Source organism: Ambystoma mexicanum, chromosome 8 (assembly GCF_040938575.1).
Source record: "Ambystoma mexicanum isolate Mex_15411 chromosome 8, UKY_AmexF1_1, whole genome shotgun sequence".
Lineage (NCBI taxonomy): Eukaryota > Metazoa > Chordata > Amphibia > Caudata > Ambystomatidae > Ambystoma > Ambystoma mexicanum.
The window spans coordinates 653,826,959-653,850,555 of record NC_090929.1 but is presented as its reverse complement, the minus strand read 5'-3'; the positions used below and the strand labels follow the sequence as shown (position 1 = coordinate 653,850,555).

At 44.9% G+C, this 23,597-nt stretch overlaps 1 protein-coding gene across 7 annotated transcripts in view; it reads left to right on the top strand.

The window, feature by feature from the left end:
- Window positions 1-23,597, top strand: part of PER3 (period circadian regulator 3) — a 494,927-nt gene that overhangs the window by 145,152 nt on the left and 326,178 nt on the right. For all 7 annotated transcript variants that reach the window (XM_069610411.1, XM_069610410.1, XM_069610408.1 and 4 more), the window contains one exon: window positions 8,194-8,864. In XM_069610411.1, the coding sequence (XP_069466512.1) occupies window positions 8,434-8,864 (431 nt within the window). In that variant the 5' untranslated portion in view covers window positions 8,194-8,433. The remainder of the gene's footprint in view (window positions 1-8,193; window positions 8,865-23,597) is intronic.

Below are 23,597 nucleotides of genomic sequence, written 5' to 3'. Positions count from 1 at the left end.
GTGCCGTTTCAGTACCGTGTTGGGGCCTGAAACCAGATTGGCACAGTCCCAGAGGTTTATTAGACTCTAGATACTCCTGAATCTGGAGATAGGCAACCCGACCTAATATTTTAAGTAGGAATGGTACTGTCGTGATGGGCATGTCGTTTGTTGGTATAGCTGGGTCTAGTGATTGCTGTTTGAGGAGAGGAAGGACCCAAGACTCCTTTAAGTTGCTGGGGATGGTGCCCGATACAAAGGAGACATTGATTAGTTTGGTTATGAACGTTGAGAGGTCTCTAGCAGCGTCTTTTTTTTCAAACTCTTTTTATTAGTGGAAACACAGGAACATGGCACCACATCGCCTAAAGCACACATTTCAAAACAGATTATCAACGTCATGAATATAGCAGTTACACATGTTTACATAGATTCGTCATCGTCGGAGGACAGGTTGCATAGGTAAGTTCTAAAAGGACCCCATATGTCTTTAGGTCTGCAGGCTGTGGGTCGGGTCATCACATATTGTTCTTCTGATTCATTTACATAGGTCAGTTAACGTAGAAATTGGTTTATACTGGGGGGCAAGCATTTTTCCACTTAAGGAGGATACATTTTTTAGCAACTGCGCATGCAACATTGAACAATCTTCTCAATTTCTCTGAACATTTACCTATGTCCCCAAACAGATATTTTTGGGGCTTCAGGTCTGGGGGGATCTGTGTGATTTCCTCAAGCATTACAGCAACTTCTTTCTAAAAGTTAATCACCACCCGACATTCCCAGTACATGTGAAAGTCTCCTGCCCGTAGCATATTACATTTTGGGCATGCATCCGATGCAGTGGGGGTGAATTTCACAATTTTAATTGGAGAGTAATGTAGCCTGTTAAGTATCTTGAATTGGATTAGCCGCAGCCCAGCATTCAGGGAGACCTTTTTAGTCAGGGAACAATATCTATGCCATTTCGCGTCTTCAATGGGTGTCTCTACGTCTCGTTCCCATTTTTCTTTCACCCGGTTTATCGTGGGGGTGTGGGCTTGAACCTCCGTGTATAATCTAGAAATACCCAGGCCTCCTGTAGCGCTTACCATCTGTAAACAGGGGTTTGGCTGGGGTTTGTCCGGGAATAGTGGCCATTTCTTCTGGAATGCTGCCTGCATGCAGTAGTATTGAAGTGTTATGAGTGGCCCACCCCCAAACGCTCTAGTTATTTCCCCCAGAGTCGCAAACTTGCCATTTATAAACATATCACCAATTTTCATTTCCATATTGGGGTCCCAGGCTCCTTGTATTGTGCTGTCATGTGTGGGGGGTATACCAGGGTAGTTCCAAAGAGGTATCTCTGGATTGTACGGTGTTTCAATCTGCAATCTTCTATATATGGCCTCTCATGCTCTGACCGTACAACTGACCGGGTTGTATTCGCAATTATTCTTCTACTGTGTATCGAATATGACAGATTGGATGTTAGTGGGATGTGTGGTGAATTCCTCTATCAGTGCATGAGGTGTCTCTTGTGCAGTGTCATACCAGTGCTTTGCAAATTGTGCTTGGACAACATAATAATAGAGTTCAAAATCAGGAGCCGCTATACCGCCCGTGGAATATGACTCAGTCATCTTCTCCCAGCCAATCCTGGCTGTCTTCCCGTTCCAAAGGAACGTCACCACCATGGAGCGAAGCTTAGCGAAGAAGGATCTGCCCGGCCATATGTGGATATTGACGAACAAGTAAAGCAGTTTAGGGAGGATTACCATTTTAAGGACCGCTACTCTACCATGTAAAGATAACGGCAAGTGACCCCAAATCTGTAGCTTTGTGGTGATGGACTGCAGTGCGGCTTCATGATTGTCCAGGTATAGAGTGGACCTGTCTCTTGAAACCAGGATACCCACATATCTTATATGTTGATCCGACCATTTGAGACCGTGTAGCGTTGCAGGGTATTCAGTGTTTGGCGTGAGCGGAAATATTTCAGACTTGGCTCTGTTAACCGTGTACCCCGAGTACTCAGCAAAATGTTGTATTTCCGCCATTATGGGAGCTATATTTGCGTTAGGCTCACGGATATATAATAAGGTGTCATCGGCATATAGCGAAATCAATTGAACGGATCCCTTTATGTTTATGCCTTTATCAGTGTGTCTCAGTCTAACCGCAGCTGCCATTGGCTCTATTGTCAATGCAAACAGCAGGGGCGAAAACCGACAGCCTTGTCTGGTGCCTCTACCCAACAGGAAGAGTGCAGAGATGGACCTGTTTGTCAGAACACACGCTCCCGGCTCGGTGTGTAATAGCTTAACATATCTAATGATGCCGGGCCCCACCCCAAACGCCTCCAGCACCTTTAGGAGATAGACCCAGGAAACCGAATCGAAAGCTTTCTCAGCATTTAGGGATATTGCGGCAGCGCTTCTCTTGGGGTCTATTTGTGCCATCAGTCCGAAGAGCCTACGGAGATTCAGGGCTGTTGACCTAGCGGGAATGAACCCATTTTGATCGGGGTGGACTATAGGGAACCGCCGGTAAAAGACTATTGGCCATTACTTTAGTGAATAGTTTAGCATCTGTGTTTATTAGTGATAGGGGCCTGTAGGAGGACACATCTTGTGGCGGTCTCCTCGGTTTAGGGAGCACTGTGATCACCGCCTCCCTAATGGTCTGTGGCAGAATGTTGCCTTCAAGGGATTCCTCCCACACTTGAAGAAGTATCGGGACCAGTTCCTCACAGAATTCTTTGTACAATTCTGCCCCAATCCCATCAGATCCCAGTGCCCTACCCGATAGCTTCCACCAGCTCTTCTGCAGATATCGGTCGATCAACCGCCAAGCGATTTGCCTCTGCAAGTTGGGGGAGGTTGAGAGCAGCAAGGTAATTTACAATGTCTGTGGGCGATTTTTTATCTTGGTTCGAGTACAGTCTGGTATAAATTTTGACAAATTCTTGGTTTATCTCCTCTTCCTTTAGGAGTATGTCCCCCTGTGCTCTCTGTAAGCTAGTTATTTGGTGTGGTTTCCTATCGTGTTTGAGGAGATTAGAGAGTGTCCTACCGGCCTTGTTACCTTCCCGTACCTGCGTGCACGTACGGGGGCAGCCATGTACTGCACTTCTCTTGTGGCCATTTTGTCGAACTTCTGTAGATGTGTATGTATATCTGCTAATAGCTCCCTGTTCTGTGTTCGAGTATATCTCCCTTCCAATACCTCCAGCTTATTTTCGATGTCCGCCAGTTCGGCGCGAACGCTTTCAGCATGCCAACCGGCTTGGACAGCAGCACCCCCCTGACGGACACTTTAAATGATTCCCACACAGTGGAGTACCTGTTTACCGTTCCCACATTATTTGTGAAGTATTCACCTATCTCGACATGTAGTGTTTCGACCACCCCGGGGTCACCCAGCATACTACTCGGCATTCTCCATCTACGAGCGGGACAAGGTGTGTCCTGGATTTTAAATTCTATCATCACTGGGGAGTGGTCAGAGAACGTACGGGGCAAGATTTCACAATTCTGCAGCGCAGGGGACATGTTCGATGTGACAAACCAGTAGTCTATCCTGGACTCGGAGTTGTGTACCGAGGAGTAGTAAGTGTATCGTCTGTCTCCAGGGTGCACTATACGCCAGGCATCTACCATCGACAGCTGTGTAAGGATATCACTCAGGGTGGAGGTTGTTTTACTGGGGGTTCTAGTGACCTTGGTGGACCTATCTAATACAGGGTCAATTACCACATTGAAATCCCCGCCCCATATCACATTTGATAGCCCATTGGCAGCGATCAGTTGGTACATGTTTACATAAAATGAAGGGTCGTCTATATTGGGCCCATATGTATTAACTAGAAGCATTTGCTGGCCAGCGAGCCTGCCCCATACCACCACATATCTTCCTTGCTGATCCACCTTATGCCCATCTGGGCAGAACCCCAAGCTTGGATGTATAAGGGTGATTACACCCCTGGCCTGCTTGGAGTAGTCTTGTGTAGAAACGCTGAGATGCCCATTTGGGCAGTATGTGTAAGTTGCTGTTCCCCATCATATGTGTCGCTTGAAACATTAATATCCGAGGGCCATGTCTGATAACATAATTAGCAATTTTTCTGACCTTAACCTGGTTATTCGGACCCCTCACATATCAAGTAAGCAGTTTTATTATTAGCCCGTCACCAGTGCTATGTAGCGGCAAATCTTTCTGATTTCATGACCAGTAATATAGTATCGTATGTGCCAGCGCCGCTCCAAATGCATCCACTTTTTTCTTAACATTAAACAACTTGATAACCATACTCAAACCATAACCTGGGTCACTCTTTGCAAGGTGATCAAAGAACAACCAATTCCCCTTCCCTCGCTTTGCCCACCCACCCTCATCGTCAACTCCAACTCGACGATGTGCCCAGAATAACTCTTGGATCATTCCAGGGGAAGTCGTGTTGCATCACATGGCCGCCCAATGGTTCCACAACTCCGTCGATCATATAGAGTGGAGCCGCCGTGTTCATGGAACTGCCAGGGCTGTGGCCCTGTTGGTATAACAGTACAGACAGTGCACAGCTAGGAAAGTACCTTAATCCTCTGGCCTGGGCCTGTTGTTTTGGGCCGGTCTGCCCCCTCTGGGTGGGAGGGGTATAGAAGATTCAATGTAATGCGTGGCCTCAGCTGGAGACTCGAAAAAATGTGCCCTGCCCGCATGCTGAATCCTCATCTTGGCGGGGAACATTAGAGCATATGGTATCTGCCGATCCCTTAGGAGTCTCTTTACTGGTTCGTAGGATCTTCTACTGACCTGGACACCAGCCGAGAAGTCAGGGTATATATGAATTTGGTTTCCATCGTGTTGTAGTGTTCCAGCCTCCCTAGCCATAGGCAGGATCAAATCCCTATCCCTATAATTGAGGAGCCTGCCAATTATTGTCTGTGGCGGGGCGCCTGGCTTAGGGACCGGGTCCAGTGTGCGATGTGCCCTCTCGATCAAGAAGTTTTCAGAAAATGCATCCTGACTGAATATCGTCTTAAGGAGCAGTTCAAGTTGTTTTTCCATTTGGCCTTTCCCGAATGTTTCCGCCATGCCCATCACACAGATATTATTGCGTCTGGATCTGGATTCGAGGTCTTCACACTTATTTTGCATTTTGGACATAGCCTCTTTTAGTTGGGTGATATCCTGACTATGGTGTGCAATCGCATCTTCGTTGGTGCTTATTCTGTGTTCTGCTTCTGTTACACGTGCACTCTCTTTGTCCACCCTGGCCTTCAGGGAACCAATGGTGGACACAATATCATCAAGCTTTGTGTTGACGGCCCCGAATCCATCTTGCACTATAGTTGTTAGCCTGTCCTCTTTCTCGCTGTCTCCGGACTCAGGGCCTCGGTGTTGTTGATGGGTATGTCCGCCACAGTACATTGTGTTTGGCTGGCCGTATATACATCCATAGGGTCTTTCTTTTTGTTGCTGGGGGTCTTGGCCGCCTTGCCAGTTTTTTGAGGTTTCCCCATATTACTGTCCGTGGTATGCTGTGCTAAGATATCTTTTCCCTGGCCGTAGCACATGTCTACTTTCTGCAAGTTCAAGCCCCACACTTCGCCTTATCGCCTGACTATCGGCGTGCCAACTGCGATGTACCGTATCCTCCCAGTTATTACCAAATAACGCTCTCGATAGAATGGTTCTAAGGAGCACTTGAGTATTGCCAGTGTCCAATGCAGCTATCCCGCCACAGAGGGATCCTTGTCTGTCTTGCCCTTATCTGCAGAGTTGCGCTCCGATCAGTCAGCAGAGGATGTAAGTGGGGCGTGCAAGCAGAGGAGGGCCGGCAGAACCCGCACCACGATCGTAGCACACGTCAGTGGGTAGCAATTTAGATAAGCGGGAGCACAGCCTTTCTCCGGCGTCGTATGGGGACCGAGTGCCGGCCGGAGGTCTCAGGCGCGGGCTCGACCCCCGCTCAGTGTTCGTTGAGGCGTGCCCAGTTGTGCAATCGTTCCAGGCTGGATCGGCAGCCGGGTCCACTGTAGCCGCGGACCTCGGCTACCAGCCGTATTGTCTCCCCAGTGAGTCGGGTATGCGGGGGGAGGATCAGAGCCCCGGTGTCCAGGACAGGTGGGGCTGCGACCCCAACAAGGATCTGAGTCAGCGCTTCCCCAAAGCAGCACGGGCAAGCCGTGTCATCCGGGCGGCGAGTCGCCGGGGCCTCTTACCCGATAATGGTGTCGGAGTCCCCCGTCTTTGGGTGGGTCGAGGGCCGTCCTCAAATCTGCCCAGTTCCAGCACTCTGCACGGGGTAGCCACTGTGTCGCTCTCGACCAGGGCGCCTCAGGGTGGTCAGGCTGCTGGAGTTCTTCAGTAGCAGTGTCGTGGAGTAGCAGCGCCAATCCTCCCATACCGGCAGGGAGCCTTCCAATACTCTGCGCATAGCCCAGAGCGCGGGCCGGATCCACAGGCCCGCCCCTCTCAGCCCAGAAGCATGCCGCAACCCCGGTCTGCAGTTGTTACCGCCCGGAGCTCTCAGGCGGGCCGCGTCTGTAGCATCGGGCGGCAAAATCTCCGACCTCCACAACTCCAGAACTCCACACCGCAGCAGGTCAGGATTTGTAGGGCCCACAGACGGGTCTATAGCGCTTCTGCACTTGAAATCTGGAGTGCAACGGCGGCTCCGAAAAGGATTAATTAATTGCAGGATTGCAGGGGAGTCATCTCAAAATACCCCAAGAAGGTGGGAGAAGGGTTGGGTTGGTCATTATTAGGAAAAGGTGATACCATGTCTTTCACAAGGGCATCCCACTCCCAGTCCCTAAAGACCCTCCACCCAAATAGCCCCCCCTCGCTTATCCACTCAGTGGTCATGATCTGAGAGCGATGGCCTTTCCCTGGCCACATGCGCCGAGTATCCATGGGGAATAGGAGTGAGGCATTCACAGTTAATAAGACATTACATTCACATCTTTAATCTCTGTGAGTTTACCGGTCAAAAACAAACATGGCAAGGTATGCCAGAGCCGGTTTACAAATGAAAAATTCTATTACTGGATTTTAAGTGTTCCATGTTTTAAAAAACCAATGTGTGTCTGTTGAGATTTTTTTATATGGAAAGCTAAATGAAAACCTACATAAACATTCATCATATAAGGATAGGGGGAATACACCAAGGCAACACCAAGGTATTGTAAAGTCTTTGTGCACATTTAGATTTACCCTGTTTGTGGATTGTTCGGGGCATTTTTGAAAAATACTAATTTTATTGGAAATTGCAGATTAGCAGTAATATTGGGCCTCACTTTATGCTAGTACAAGCATTTGTTGCTTGAGGGTATTTGGTCTTTTGTTTTCAGGCAAGGAAGTTGAAGGTTAAAGGCAAGGAGTAAACTGGAATTTGAATTAGCAAAATGACTTCATAGTTCACCCACTGCTGCATCATAGTTGCATCTTCAGGTGTGCTACTGAAAGCGCTGCGCGACCTATTCTATTTCGGTTTTGTTGTGTGCTTTTGTAATGATATTTCCTCCCTGTACACGTCGTCTGTGTCCTGCGCATATTACCTTTTTGTGTTGCCTGGTGAACCATTCTGGCATTAATTACACCAGCGTCTATTGTTGCCTGTATGGAAGGAAGATTTGGTCCTCATTAAAGAGCTGAGGAGTAGGCTTAATAAAATTGCCAATTAAAGCTAAAAAGGAGAGGGGAGAGAATTAATAACATGTAATAATAGCTGTTAGAGTACAAAACGCACAATATAGCTTTCCAAAAAAAGAAGAGTAATTAAGAATTTTTTTTTAAATGGCAGAATCGAAAAAAAAGAAAAATGCATTTTTGCTCATCATCTGGGGTTGTGTTTTATGTTCATGAGAACTAATGTTTATCTGACATTGTCCTGAAATTGGGATATAAATAATGGTTTGAGTCATCTGAAAGGAAGGCTTTTCATTCACAATGCGAAGAAGCAATTTTGCTCATTAAATGGACTTTGCTTTCCTAAATATAGTCCCGAATAGGAAAATGGTTGATGGAGAAAGGGAAACTCCTTTTAGTCGGAAAAACCGCGTCCTTCGGATAACAATTGCAACCTTACTCTGTAATGCTTAGATTTGATTAGGTTTATATGCAAACATTAAGATCTTATTTATGTACAGATTTAACAAAATCTTCTCAAAATCATTTTCTTTTACTTGTACCATTTGTAATTGTGTTCTATATCTTTTGTCTCTTTTTTAGGTGGAAGCTATTCCCCGCTTGATCAGTCTACCAGTCATGGTTTGAAATCTAGAAAACCCTCAAGGTTCCCAAATGAAGTTTTCAGCAGTAAATTATATCCCATTTCTATGTAGTTTAATTTATAGGTACTCTTTGTTGAAAGGTGCGTGAGGACTTCATGTCAGGCTAGAGGAAGGAAAGCCCAGGAAACTGCAGAACATGTTTGTCTAGCACACTACTGCGTTCAGTGTTCATGACCCGATGATGACCTCGGTACTCCATGGTGCTGGCAAGGAACCTGATGGGGAGTGGGCTGCAGCCTCCACATCAGAGACAGAGAATGGGCTGGGGACCACCTTTGCATGTGCAGCTTTGGAGGAGCAGGACTGTCAGCACCAGGAGGACATGGAGATGCGCTCAACTGGTTCACATGAAAATGATTCCAGTGGGAACGATTTTAATGGGCATGAGTCCAGCGGGAATGATTCCAATGGGCACGAGTCCAATGGGAATGTTTTCAATGGGCACGAGTCGAGTGGGAACTATTTCATTGGACATGAATCCAGCATGAATGATTTCAATGGACATGAGTCTAGCGGGACAGACTCTAAGTGCAAAGTTTTGAAGAGGCGGTCAAGTTGTACCTTCCGCAGACCAAGTAAATCCACCGGCGGCAGTAGCAGCAATAACAGGTGAGGTTAATGGGCTTTGTGATTCAGTTGCAAGATGTCCCTTCTGCTTGCAGACCTTTGTGTTATCATATGTACTTTGTACATCAGCAACCACATTGCACTTTGTGTTTTTTGTGGCCAATTTTAGCATTCGGCAAACTAGCCCTCATCATCATCATGTCATAGGTGCAAGTTCACCTGAGTCAGAACAAAAATAACATACAATGGCTCTCATTATGACCCAGGCGGTAGAGGGTTAACGGCGCCGGTAGAGCTGCCGGCGCCGTTATCCCTCTACCGCCTCACTACGAGGTCTGCTCGCGGGTCTCGCTCACGACGTCTGGTAAAACCAGGCATCCTTAGCGGGACCCTCTAGCAGACCAGGGTGCTAACAACGGGCCCGTCATTAACGGGCCCGTTGTTAGCATCCTCCCCATTCCCATAGAGCCCTATGGGGGCTCAGTGGGAATGGGGATGTACCGGGTCCGGTACATCCAAGGTCGGAATGGCCTGGTAATTCCCTATTCCTGGAACCCGGACCCGGTACCCGGTACGGGGGTAGCCATGCTGTTAAAAGCGGCATGGCTACCTCCATACTCGTAATAAGGCCCAATGAAACCATTAACACAAATTGGACTAATAGTTATCTATATATATATATATATATGTCAAAATGTGTTTGTTTGTGGCGGGATTAGTGGCAGTGCTTTTTCTTTATACAATTCCACACCATTTCACCAATCTGCATAGTTGCCTGTTAGGACCCTCCAGACATTACTTGCTACATGACATTTGGACACCCCACCCTGTTCCCCGGATTTCAGCAAAAATCAAAATTTGTTTGTGCGTTTGTGGCTTGGCGAAGCGTTGTTCCTTATACAATTCCACACCGTTTGACCAATCTGCACCACATTTTACACTGTTACCTGTTAGGACCCTTCGGACATTACTAGCTATATGACATTTGAACACCCCACCCTTTTTCCTGGATTTCGGCACCTTCACACATGAGACGCTTGCCTGAAATTGGCAAAACATTCATGTGGTCATAGAAGGACCAGTCCCGACACGAGGAACAAAACTCGAGGTCCAGGCTCTAGGATGCACAGTTTCCAAGATATTTGCACTGCAATGAACTGCACCATACCAGGGTGAGGCGACAGGTGGAGAGAGAGCACAGAAGGTCCCAATATTCAGCCACACACCAACTTTCACCTCCCCCCAACGTCTGCTCCGGGGTATGTCAGCCAGCCACACGCACCCATTCTCAGTGCAGTTTGCTTCAGGTTGCAAAGCACATCAAGCGATAAGCGAATTGGAACAGCGACGTACAGTATCAGTGTTCTCATGTCTGTCTACTGTGAGAAACCAAAGTCCCCGGTGATCTCTCTCTCTCAGGTGGCCATCGCCGTTGGATTCAGATCCTGAAGGTGGACCAGTGCAGGAGGATCCCCTGGGTGAGGGGTCTTCGGGGAGTGGCGGTAAGGCGACCGATGGTGAGACGCGCTATTCTCCCCTTTCCCGTACACATGACTCATCCTATTTTATAGGATACTCCAATGTCCCAACTCCCCATCACCCCCTTTCTGCAGAAACACTGGGCCGAGGAGGAGGGCGACTGAGAGTAAAGAGGCTAACCCTTACATATCTCATTGAACATGTCTCGCTAATCAGGTGAGGCAAAGTCAGGCTCTGGACTTTAAGTGGATACATCTCATACCAATTAGCTCTACTCACACGGATAAAAGGCGGAACATAAAGAGACACCCTGAGCAAGGTAGATCACGAGTAAGAGCAGAACATCCGGGGCAAAGGCGAACCTACTGCAGCAGAGCGACGGACCGAGGGAAGAGAGCAAAGGGTAAAGAACCCCAGGAGTTCCCTGCAAGAGGTCGTTGCTTCCCAAAGGCTGTAAAAGCCACATGGACAAGGCCAAATCCCTGACAAGAAAATCCCAGACTGCATGTTGTTTCAAGGACGCCAGCGACCCTCCACGGTAAACGACAGAGTTGGGGAGGCGAGGCCAAGCCTGTGGTATTAGCCTCGACTTGTGAATTAAAAACTGCTAAGACAAGAAAGAAATGCACATAGCGGTGTGTTGGCAATCAACATAAAAGACTGGTGTGTGTTAAGGAAAGATTGAAGTTGCAACAATATATCGCAGAATTGAAGGCTGCACGCGTGTGGATGAGACGCAAAGGAAGGCAGACCAGTGATGAACTTTGAAGTACTGATAGCTGTAAAATCCGCGATACTGAGTAGCAAAGTGGTCCAGTGAAACAAAGTTGCCCACTCAAATGTTTCTGTGAAAGGTGAAATGTTTTTGTAATAAAGCGATAAAGTGAATGAACTATAAAAAGTGAAGTGATAAAAATTAACCCTGGAAAAATGGGCGGGGGAGTAAAAAGGTGAACGTTGAACTTTTGTGCTTATGACATCGAACTACCCAGACCAAGAGACACTGGGGCAAATAAAACAAGAGTGTGAATTGAAGGGAATGTCGAAGGGGTCCTGCAGAGGTCTATAGTAAAAGCCACGAACATTCGAAAGTCTTTGACATCAGCAAAAGGTCAGAGCCTGACTGAGGGAGACGGGAAGTGTGATAAGTTTGGGTAAGGGAACCCCTAAAGGATGTGAATCAAGCTTGGGGAAGGGAATCCCTGCAAGTGTTGTGTTTGAAAGGTCTGAGCCCGACTGAGGGGGACCTATGTGAACGTTTTGCTTTGAAAGGTCTGAGCCTGACTGAGGGAGACCTACGTGAACCTTCTGCTTTGAAAGGTCCGAGCCCGACTGAGAGAGACCGGCGTAAACATTTTGTTCAACTGTGTTATGAAAGCTGGAAAGAGAGACTTTAACAATGAAGGCCAGGCGGAACTTGATCCACGTTTTGAACTGCCTTTGTTTTGAGAACCTGAGCCAGAGTGTGTCATCCTGTCTACAGGGACTGCCTTACACCGTGCTGTCTGACGTGGGGAGGACAGTGGACTCAGCAACATTTATTATTTATTTGAATACGTGTTCTCCTTTACACACTTTTTTAGGGCAGGCATTAGGTTTTGTTAATGTGGCCCATTTTGGTTTGATGGTCTCAACTAGGACGGTTTTATTTATTGTTTGATGGTAGAGACTGCTCCCATCCTAGCTATAGGGCAAAGTAGGAGTGTTTCCAAACCCCGAAAATGAAATAAAGGTTTTACAAATTGTACCTTTTGTGTCAGTTTCATACTTGTGATACCATGCCTCCCTTAGACTACAGAATCCGTTCATAGAACGGGTACTTCTGCTAGTATATAAATAAAAAAAAAATGTATGTTCTTATATAATAATTCTGATTCGTTTTTGTTTTTTTGTATAGCACTTCATCAGTAATTATTGCATTGGTGTCACTGTTTTTGCCAATGGATGTCCTTTAGAATGCACTGGATCTTCTAAAGAGGGCGGGGGCGGATCTGACAAAGCTTTGTGACAATGGGCCTCATTACACGGAATGTGGTAAGGGTTTACCGGTACGGGTAAGGGCACCGATACCGGTAAACCCTTAACGCCTTACTACGAGGTCCCTTTGCGGGACCCGACCTCAACGGCTGGTTTTACCAGCCGTTAAGGAACGGGCCCGCAAAGGGACCTTGGTGCAAATTATAGTACCGCAATTTGGGGTACCGTAATTAGCTCCTTCCCCATTCCCATTGCGCCCTACGGTGAAAAAAATGGGAATGGGGAAGTGCCTTGGTGAATGGGAAATTACCACCCCCGCTCACCTTGGAGTAGGGCGGTAATTCTGCCATCCACCAAGGCGGACACCGTAAAATACCGGCGGCAACCATGGTTACCACATACCGTGTAATGAGGCTTAATGTCTTTAGCAGAAAATAGATGTGGCTGACCTTTCTCCCTAACTCCCAGTGCTGTTCTTTTTATGGTACCCCAGTCGGTCTAAAATTAAATAATAAAAAAAAAATCATGCCACCAGGCAAAGTTCACCTGTGGTGGAGAGAAAGGGTTGTGAAGGTGGCAGCACATGGTTTTCTGCTTTTGATGCAGGTTCATGCCTCTGTTTGGCCTGACTGGTCTATTCATCCTGGGCTGATCTGTCTAATCAAAACATCAGGTTTCGAGCAGGACGAGCATCATGCACAGATTAATGGAAGACATTAAAAGACCCAGAATTGGTTCATTTTAGGCCAGAGCTATCACATGTAAGCCTTTGAGGTGGGCATTCGATGTATGAATATAGTCCATGTCCGGCATGGTGTGTTCCGATAAAACCTGCTGGAGCTGCATACTGACGCAATATATAATGCACATTAGTAGTTAACTGAAACCTTTGACTATCTGGATATTTTGGACTACAACTCCCACACGCCCTAGTCAGCCTAGTCCATCAATGCCGAGTGCTCATGGGAGCTCAGTCGAACATAGAGAGCTGCGAATCATGGGAGAATTGCCTAGCATTTCTGTGCTGTACTGCCCTGGTGGGTGGGACCAGACTGATATGCAAATGTTTATTTCTCCTATGTGACCGGTACACCGAGCTCAAACGTGGCTGCAGACATTCCTGCGTGGGAAACCTCCCAAAGAACAGGTTATTGGATCCATGTTTGTTGTCAGTAGAGGGGCTCCCACAGTTTTGTATAAAACTGCAGACTCCTGACAGATTCCATATGATTTTTACTCAAAAAATGTTCTATTGCCTCTCAATCATTGGCATTCACATTTAAGGTCCTCACTAGGAGCCAGCTAGCAATGTTAAAGGCAGGAGGCATATGGAGGATGGCCTGTTTTTACTGATCACCTGATTTTGGAGTCATAACGTATTTCCCTCATGCAGTGTTCTGAGAATGCCACACACTCTCAATACAGCATTATTTGAAGCTGTATTCCTCCTATGAATTTCTCCAATGTTCGTCTCCACCCAAAGCCAGCGGTTATATTTTTTTAAAAAAAAGTAGTCTGATAGATTTTCTGTTTCCTTATTTGAAGAGATGCGGGCGTGCAACCCTTCACTTACGGGGCAAAGGTTTGCAGGAGGACCCCATGGCGGAGTGAAAATGTAGGCATCGAAGATGCCAATGTATCAACCCTAACAGACGTGATGCCCAGAAGATTCATTGGAGATCCTTCTGGGCATTCTTTTTACACATAGTAGCAGTGTAACCCACTACTGTTTTGTATTCATTGCTATTCCACCAATGGAGTTGGATATGGTTTCTCTTTTTTTGGGTGTCAAAACCTTTGTTTGCATGTGATTTTATATAGTGCAACCCAATTTAGAAAGCAATGGCACACTTATCACCAGTATTGAGGTAAATGCCTAATACTGCAGAGACCCTTGGGTAACAGTGTGTATCAACAGTAATTACTGCATGTGGTCACCAGAGGACCACATCTTCAAAGCAGGTGGCACCTTACTGAACCATATGGAAAGGCTACTAAGTCAGGGTACACCACACCCACTCGTGTCTGGCCAGCACATGGAGTGGCTTTGCCTGTTGGGAAAGCTCATGTGTGCTCTCTGGATGCATGCTCTACTCACTAGGTTGGTGACGGGGTCTCAGGTAACCGCATTTCCTATCCTGGCTCTTGTTGACCACACTGTTTGAACCTGGGCAAATCAATTAATCTCCAAGCAATTCAGGTCTTTCATGTGGAAGCCTCATAAAAGAGGCCTTGCAACTATAAGTGACCAAATACTTTCATTATGAGATATTATTCTCTCTTTTTTAATATATGTATAGTTGAACCTTTCCAAAACACAATTTCTATGTTATACTATGTGTAGATATTGCATCATTGCCGGGTTCCAGGAAATTCGGTTTACAGCATGACAGTTGGAGTAAGATGCAGATACAGGGGTGTCATGCGTGTTGGCAAAGACTTTTATTAACCAAAGTAAAATGAGGGTTTGGAGAATATCTCCCTCCCTCTAAGAGGGGGTTTCCCACCTCAACAAAATGAAATGGTGACCGTGCCAGAATGTCCAAAGTAAAGTTCTCCGTCCTTTGTTCAAATCCTAACCAAACCATTACACGCTAAACTCAATATAATGTGAAAAGGGAAATATCTCTCAGCTGACAACTTGCAGCTCTTTTCCAAAGTTTCAACATAAAGTTTCAAAGAAAGGGGCTGAAAACAAAGTTCCACAAGTCTCGGGGGATAAGGGGAAGAGAGCTTCCCCTGTAAAATATTCACTCTCAAGGGATATGGACCGTCCCTTGAACTTTTACATACGCCTACAATTCACAATCTCAAGGGGTATGACCCTTCCCTTGAGCTTTCCCAGATTTCTACAAGGGCCAAGAAGCAGCCCCATTTCTTTTAGCCTCTTGAAACGCACCAGGGTAGGGGGAATGATTCCCAGGTCACAATATGACCCAGTTCCAGGGGAATTGACTCCCTTCCCCTGGATTCCTCACACTCCAAAAAGTTCATTAAGCATGAGAGTGAATACCAGAACATCCTCAGTCAGTCGGTTACACTCTTCTATTATGTTTTCAATGCTTTGGATCAATACAATTGGGTGCGGGTCCCAGACTCTCAATCCTTCTGCCTGCTATACACTCCTGCCTGAGCTTTCTTGACTTGCTTATAGGTATTTGGGTGTGGGCCCCAGACTCGCAATCCTTATGCCTGGTATATTCTCCTGCCAAGGCTTTCTTTCAATGAAAACAAACTTTCCTTCTTTCTCAATGTTAAACAGTTCGAAGATTTGGTATTTGCTATTTTCATACATTGGGACCTCGACCCGTTCTAATCTGTCTTAGTTTGTTTCGACAAATGTCTTGGCTTCCCTGTTTGGGCTCACCAAGTTCATACAATTCTGTTCTAACGGTACGTGATACATGCCACAAAGCCCCCCATGCGTCGCAGTGAGTCCACTTCACTCCCATGAGTGTTGGTTTCCCTCATTTGGTCCTCCCGCAGATAGCCGCCCCCAGTGTCAGGATCAGGTAGCTTCTGCCTTTCCTTGGCCACATGGGGAGAGACTTTCCTTGGTCTAAAAAAGAGTCATAACATTGCCAGATGCATCCCACCACTTTGAAGATCATTGTTGTTTTCCATTGACCCAATTTGTGCATAATGGTACCTTTTAAGTGTTTTCACCGAGCACATTGTTGTTAGTTCAAAGTAAGCTCACTTTGCACATCCCAGTTTCTTGTAAACCCAACATCCCCTGTTTGCATTATGTTCACATAATCCATCATTGCCCGCTGCTACTTACCCTCTTCCATGACGCTATGTTTTCGGTTGCATGTGCTGGTAACACAAAAAGGCTAATGTTCCCCCTTGGTGACCTGCAGCCCCATCGGGCAGCAATGCTGCACCAAAGGGTTTCTGCTAATGCTCACAGGCTTTCTGGGGTTGGCTGAACTGCCAGGCTCACCCATGCCTTGGACAGGTGGCATGCAGACAGATCTGGCACCAGATCATCAGGTGTGGTCTCACTGTGCACTGGTCTCATTGCTGGCACAGGGGCTGGAATTGAGCTGTTAGTGCTAGAGTAATTACTAATTATGACTGGGGTTTGCACTGGTGCAATGTTACAGTTGCACAGTTAAAAGTAAAAGTTCTTTTGTTTTATTCAAACCTGATATCCTGCTGATTCGACTCCTGTTACCTGCAACATCAGCGGCTGGCACTGCGAGTCCAGGGGGACTCTTGCCTTCTCAGCCCGCGCTCGCTTCCTGGAGGAGGCGGAGCCCATCGGCGGTCACGTGACCTATCACGTGACTTGATCACATCTTAAAAAGCAGCCCCGATCGTTCGAGCGGTGCTTTTGTTTTATTCAAACCTGATATCCTGCTGATTCGACTCCTGTTACCTGCAACATCAGCGGCTGGCACTGCGAGTCCAGGGGGACTCTTGCCTTCTCAGCCCGCGCTCGCTTCCTGGAGGAGGCGGAGCCCATCGGCGGTCACGTGACCTATCACGTGACTTGATCACATCTTAAAAAGCAGCCCCGATCGTTCGAGCAGCGCTTTTGTTTTATTCAAACCTGATATCCTGCTGATTCGACTCCTGTTACCTGCAACATCAGCGGCTGGCACTGCGAGTCCAGGGGGACTCTTGCCTTCTCAGCCCGCGCTAGCTTCCTGGAGGAGGCAGAGCCCATCGGCGGTCACGTGACCTATCACGTGACTTGATCACATCTTAAAAAGCAGCCCCGATCGTTCGAGCGGCGCTTTTGTTTTATTCAAACCTGATATCCTGCTGATTCGACTCCTGTTACCTGCAACATCAGCGGCTGGCACTGCGAGTCCAGGGGGACTCTTGCCTTCTCAGCCCGCGCTCGCTTCCTGGAGGAGGCGGAGCCCATCGGCGGTCACGTGACCTATCACGTGACTTGATCACATCTTAAAAAGCAGCCCTGATCGTTCGAGCGGCGCTTTTGTTTTATTCAAACCTGATATCCTGCTGATTCTACTCCTGTTACCTGCAACATCAGCGGCTGGCACTGCGAGTCCAGGGGGACTCTTGCCTTCTCAGCCCGCGCTCGCTTCCTGGAGGAGGCGGAGCCCATCGGCGGTCACGTGACCTATCACGTGACTTGATCACATCTTAAAAAGCAGCCCCGATCGTTCGAGCGGCGCTTTTGTTTTATTCAAACCTGATATCCTGCTGATTCGACTCCTGTTACCTGCAACATCAGCGGCTGGCACTGCGAGTCCAGGGGGACTCTTGCCTTCTCAGCCCGCGCTCGCTTCCTGGAGGAGGCGGAGCCCATCGGCGGTCACGTGACCTATCACGTGACTTGATCACATCTTAAAAAGCAACCCCGCTCACCCTTGCAGCGTTAAGCCCGGTGCGGAGTAAAGGGCGTTGCCTTCTTATTTTTACAAGAACTGTTTTGCTGCTGTTTGGCTCTGAGAGGCATAGACATCGAGTTCCGTCACACAGTCAAACTCGCTGCACTTCCCGCCACCTGGAAACAAGGTATCTTGATAATTGAATAAACTGTGAATTTTTTAGTCCTTGACTCGGATGAGCTAGTAGAAGTAAGTGAGCCTGTTATTAACTATTTTTAATTAAAATCATACAACAAGGTGCTCATTTTAAAAGTTCTATCTAAAAACTACTCTATACTTAAAAGTGATGAAACTTCGTAGCAATCCGACTGAAAATGATCTGAAGACACCTGAATGGGAAGAGCCTATTATATCAACCATGATACCCGATGATACACCGATGAGCACACAACTAGATTTTGCGCCATCATCTTCCTCTAATGTGCCTCCACAAACCACAGCACACATTCATTTAGAGTCGCTTATTTTAACTCCTAATAGAGCACACGCAACTCATGAAGCTTGTCCTCCCCTAACTGAAAACTGGAAAAGAGGACTCGAATTCACTGTTACAACATCAAAGATACAGAAAAAAATCGACGATCACTTTGGTGGAAAAATAATTCTCAAAGAAGCTGCCCCGGTGATTATTCATGGTGAATCCGCATCCACTAAAGCCGTTCCTGCTCCAATATCACCAATTTCTGATACAACCATCCATCCCCTCGAGAAGATAAATCTATCAAATTCAGATGGGAGTTCAGACTCTTTATCCTCTGACCAAGATATCAATTTACTAATGCCTCATACCCCGTCGGAAGTTCAAATTTTGCAGGACGAGCCTCTTCAAAGTCCACCTGGTCCTTCTGCACATACTCTACATGCTCTTAGTTACGTTCTAAATTCCTTAGTCTCTGTCTTTGAATTGCTAAAGGGTGAAGTTCAATCACAGACAGGCTCCCTTATTGAATTAACTAAAGAAGTTGCTGTTTTGGATGGTGCGATGGTAGGTTGTTGCAATCTTATCAACAACAATCTTTTGCAACAAATACAAGAACTCAAAGTAGAATCAGCAAAACAAGGAATGGATCTCTCTGCCATTCAGAGATCCATGGCTCTTAAAAATACTTTAGAAGAATCCAATAAAAATTCACTTCAGGAGCTTCTCAATCATATACAAAATTCTGCCATCAAAGCTCCGTCTTTACTCACTCAAGCCACTAATAATGACATATGCCAGCCTTTAGACGATACTCCCTTGTCTGAGTCAATTTTCGATGAATTTTGAAGACTGGCTAATGTAAGTATTGAGTGTGAAAATGAGAATATTTTAAACACACATATAACAATTGATCCGGTCCCCATCAATGAAGAGCAATGTGTGGTGCATACTCCATGTCCACAACAACCTTCGTCATCAGGAGGAAAGAAACAAAGAAAAAAAGAAGCGAGAAGGAAAAAAAGATTACGTGACCAAGGCATCAACATGAAACACAGGAAAAAGCACACCTCTCAAAAAATTGTTAAGAGCAGTACTACAATCAATAAACAAAATCAAGAGGTAGTTCTTTCCAATGATATGGAGAGGGTAAAGAAAACAACATTGATGACATCAACAAGTTCGCAGACCACCAAAGTGACCTTTGATCAATCCACAGGATCGTCTACATCATCTCCACAGAAGACTTTAAAAATAGCTCCAATTTTCCTTCGGAAAAGTTTTTTAAAAAATGTTTTATCATTTCCACCTAGTAGTACTGTTAATCAAACCAAAGAGGCCCTGCGGACCATTGCCCCCATATTTCTAAAAAATCATCATGGTCAAAATCAATCACCAATACTTGATCATGAGATAGAAATAAAACTTGGCACTGGTAAATTTAAAACTCTACCTCCATTTGGCTCAAATGAAGTATATGTTGCAAACGCAAGCCAAAGACCAGATGCGATTTCAATATCATTCACTCATGAGAGAGAACCTGTTGTCTCTAATTCTCGTACAACCCTTGTTTCAAACAAAAGTATAACTTCTTTGACAGACAAGAAAGAAACAAAAAACATGGTCCACCCACAAAATTGCGGTATCTCTATGGCGAAGCGATCGATCAAGTCCTCAGTCATTTCGCAGAAACGCATAGTTTTGGCATCAAAAGCAATCTCTAAAAAATACCATTTACAGACTTTAGCACGTCAAGATAATGCTAATAACGATCAAGGGAAAACCACCATTGCTGCTAAACATCATGTAAAATCCAATCTAGACAGCCTGGCTATCATTGTGGATAGTTCAGAGTATACTCCACCGTCTACACAAAATAAATCTGAAAAGCAAATCAATCATAATCTTCTTTCACACGGATCTTCCCAGCAGACTTTAGAAGAACATAGAAAGGAGATTCGGTGTGCAGTAGACGCATATATGTCAGCACAACCAGCACAAAAATACTTTAGACACTACGACCCAACTAGCAACTTCTCTCTCCATGGTCAAGAAACCTCTATTCCAAGACTAGAAATCCCTCGTCAAGCTTGTGAGGCTGAAATTGGGACTGCTAAGACTCAACTCGTATCCCAGCATTCTCTTGGACTTAACTGCATTAAGGCAAACAATCAAACCTCCATAGTCGATCCACCACTAATGGAAAAAACAATGCCTGATATAAACAATGCGCTACAAGAAAAACATCTTTTAACAGCACTGGGACCACAACTACAACGACTAATTGAAACAACCATAGCAAATTCTCTAGACAAACAAGTCTCACCAGAATCGATTCCAGCTAAGTCTGACCCTGTTCTGTTACAGAACAAAAGATTATTCAAAAATGATCCCAAACGACCAGCATTGCATTCATTGATCATTGCTTGTCGTCAACCCCCAAATGTGCAATATGATCTAAATCGCAGCTCCATACTTACCATCTTTGCTGAAATCCCTGAATTAGAAGATATACACTCAAATGACATTCAGTTGGTAGAGTTTGAAGATGCCCAGATTCTCACTTCAGTAAAACTGTGGATAAACTCTAGAGTGGTTGTCAATACCATATGGTCAGCTAAGAATCATCTATATGATTTAGGTTTTGTCGTCGAAGTCAGTCATCTCTCATCTAAAACTCTGACGACAAAATCCTCGCCTCTAAATGACACTCATGAGAAGAACATTGAAACAACTACCACCCAGGACTCCTCAGTTGTCTTTAGAAAGTCTTGCAATTGCCAGTTAACTCATAATGAGCACTAGCTAGTTAAATCTAAGCCTCGAACTCATGTCTCTCTTACTAGTTGGAATACGAGAGGGTTTCGTCATTTATTGAATTCTGTTGAATTAAGCCTTGATAACGTTGATATAGCCACGCTTCAAGAAACTTGGCTCACTAGTGCCCCAACTTGGGACAATTATAATATACACACAAATTCAGCCCATAAATCAAATCATGGACGACCGACGTCAGGGCTTCTTATAGCTGTTAAACAAAATCCTCTCATTGAATCTGAACATTGGTCATCTCCAAATTGTTTCCAGCAGATGATAAAACTTAAGATTGGTGAATCAATATATGCCTTAATAAACGTATATTGGAACCCTGCTAGTATTTCCGACCACTTATTCATGAGAGACATGAATTCTTTAATGCATTTGGTGAGTCTTGACAACACTATAAAACATATTATTATAACAGGGTATCTAAATTTGCATTACTTTGATCGTCATAAATCTTGTAATAGATTGATATTATGGAACCACTTCATCGAGGCACATAATCTTCAAATGCTAAATGGATCATTTATAGATGACATTCCCCCACAGCCAACGTGGCATAGAGGTCAGTCCTTAGCAATTATCGATTACATTTATGTAAGCCAATCTCTCATTTCACAAGTTTCTAAGTTTGAAGTAAATCCCTCAACTTTGAGTGATCACAATTGCCTCTCTATGCACTGGAATATAATTGATTCGATAAGCGTTCAGACCACTAATAACACCTTAGATTTCGTAACTGTCAATTATGGTGGTAATCGCCTATGCTGGAGTGACACCTCTCTAAAAAGATTTAATCATTTCTATGCCAGATTAACATCTGAAGCTAATATACACTCCATGATACAAACGCCTTACCATAAAGTAATGCAACTTTTTCAACATAAAGCTAAAAAATGTATGTTGTCTAGTACTCGCACTATGCATGTATTCGATAGGGTCGTAGAAGCTGCAAAAACACTAAATCGCTCGAAAAAGCGACAAGCTTTGAAACTGCCACCCAATTTAAGAAATATTGTCAATTCTCAACTAAGGACAAACTATAAAAATTGGCTAAGATCACACCGAGCGATTCTATATCAAAATGACAGCTCCAACATGCTAAACATGATAGCAGGAAAGAATACTTCACAAATTTGGTCGATAATTAATAAGGTGACTACAAATCACCAAATAACTCAACAATCTAACAATGTGTCTGAACAAGCATGGATTACGCATTTTTCAAATTTATACATGCCATGTTCAAACATAAATAGACAAAACCTGCCAGAATTAACAAACCATTTTACTTTAACTTTTGATAAAGAAGATATACTATTTTTCATAAATAAAGCAAGCGCTTCTCGAGCTCCGGGTCCTGATGGGCTTTCGAATTTTACGTTAAAGCAACACCCCGAAATTTGGTCTGAGATATTATACAATATGTTTTCAAATATAATTCAGACACAATTAATCCCGGATTCATGGAAGCGTTCAATTATTCTTCCAATTTACAAAAAAGGAAATAGATCTGATCCAGCAAGTTACAGACCCATCGCCTTGTTGGATGCCCCGGGAAAGATTTTCAATCGCATTGTACTCCGGGACCTAAATAATTGGGCTTCTAATTTAAAAACGAGAGATCCCTTTCAAGCGGGTTTTGTGGCAGGTTTAGGAACAGCCCCAAACATCATGACCTTAAATATGTTGAAATCACAGTGCATAGTTCGAAATAGCCTGCTATATTTGGCCTTCATCGATTTCAGGGTTGCTTTCGACTCTATTGACCGTCATTTGCTTTATCAAAAATTAATTCGCTTTTCATGTCCCTCTTCTTTAATCTCCATTATAAAACAACTTCATACTAATACCTCGATCCAAGTTCGCCTCACCATGGAAGGCCTGCTCTCTAAATGAATTCTTACTGGCCGAGGCCTTAAGCAAGGCTGTATTCTGGCATCCTTTTTATTCAACTTGTTTATTCTTGATCCTGGTGAATCTTTTGTAGACATAATTAGTGATGCACCAAAATTGGGCCTTCAACGCATAGCCTGGTTGTTATATGCGGATGACTTAGTCCTCTTATCCCAAACCCCTAAAGGGTTACAGAATCTATTAGATAAACTATATGCATACTCAACAGAAAATAATCTTATAATTAATCTAGAGAAAACACAAGTAGTTGTTTGTCAAAAAGTTAACAACAGCTCTAGTGCGAAAAAATATAAATGGCATCTAAATAAGGTCACCTTAATGAATGTTGAAAACTATAAATATCTAGGCTTGACCATTTATAACACACAAAGTGAAAAAGCCTATGTTATCACCCTCAATTCCAAACTCGACACATTGAAATCACAAGCCAATATACTTGTGTATCGTTATGGTAAGTTTTCATACACTCACATCATGACCTTTTATCAAACGAAAGTAGTTCCGATTTTATTATATGGAGTTGACACCAAACTCCCTATTAGAAGCAACATATGGGACTTATGTGAAGCACGGTTTTGGAGATCTGTTTTAAAACTACCGAATTGTGCCCCACTCCCCATGATTCGTTTTGAAATGGGTTTGGTATCACTATTTTCACAATTAATATGGAAAATGTGCGCACTATTCAGGAAATGTTTGTTAGGGTTGGCTAAAAATAACATCTTAAGCACAGTAGCGTTTTATCTTGCTAACTCCCAAGATCTTTTTCCAATTAGATGGCGAACTTGTGTG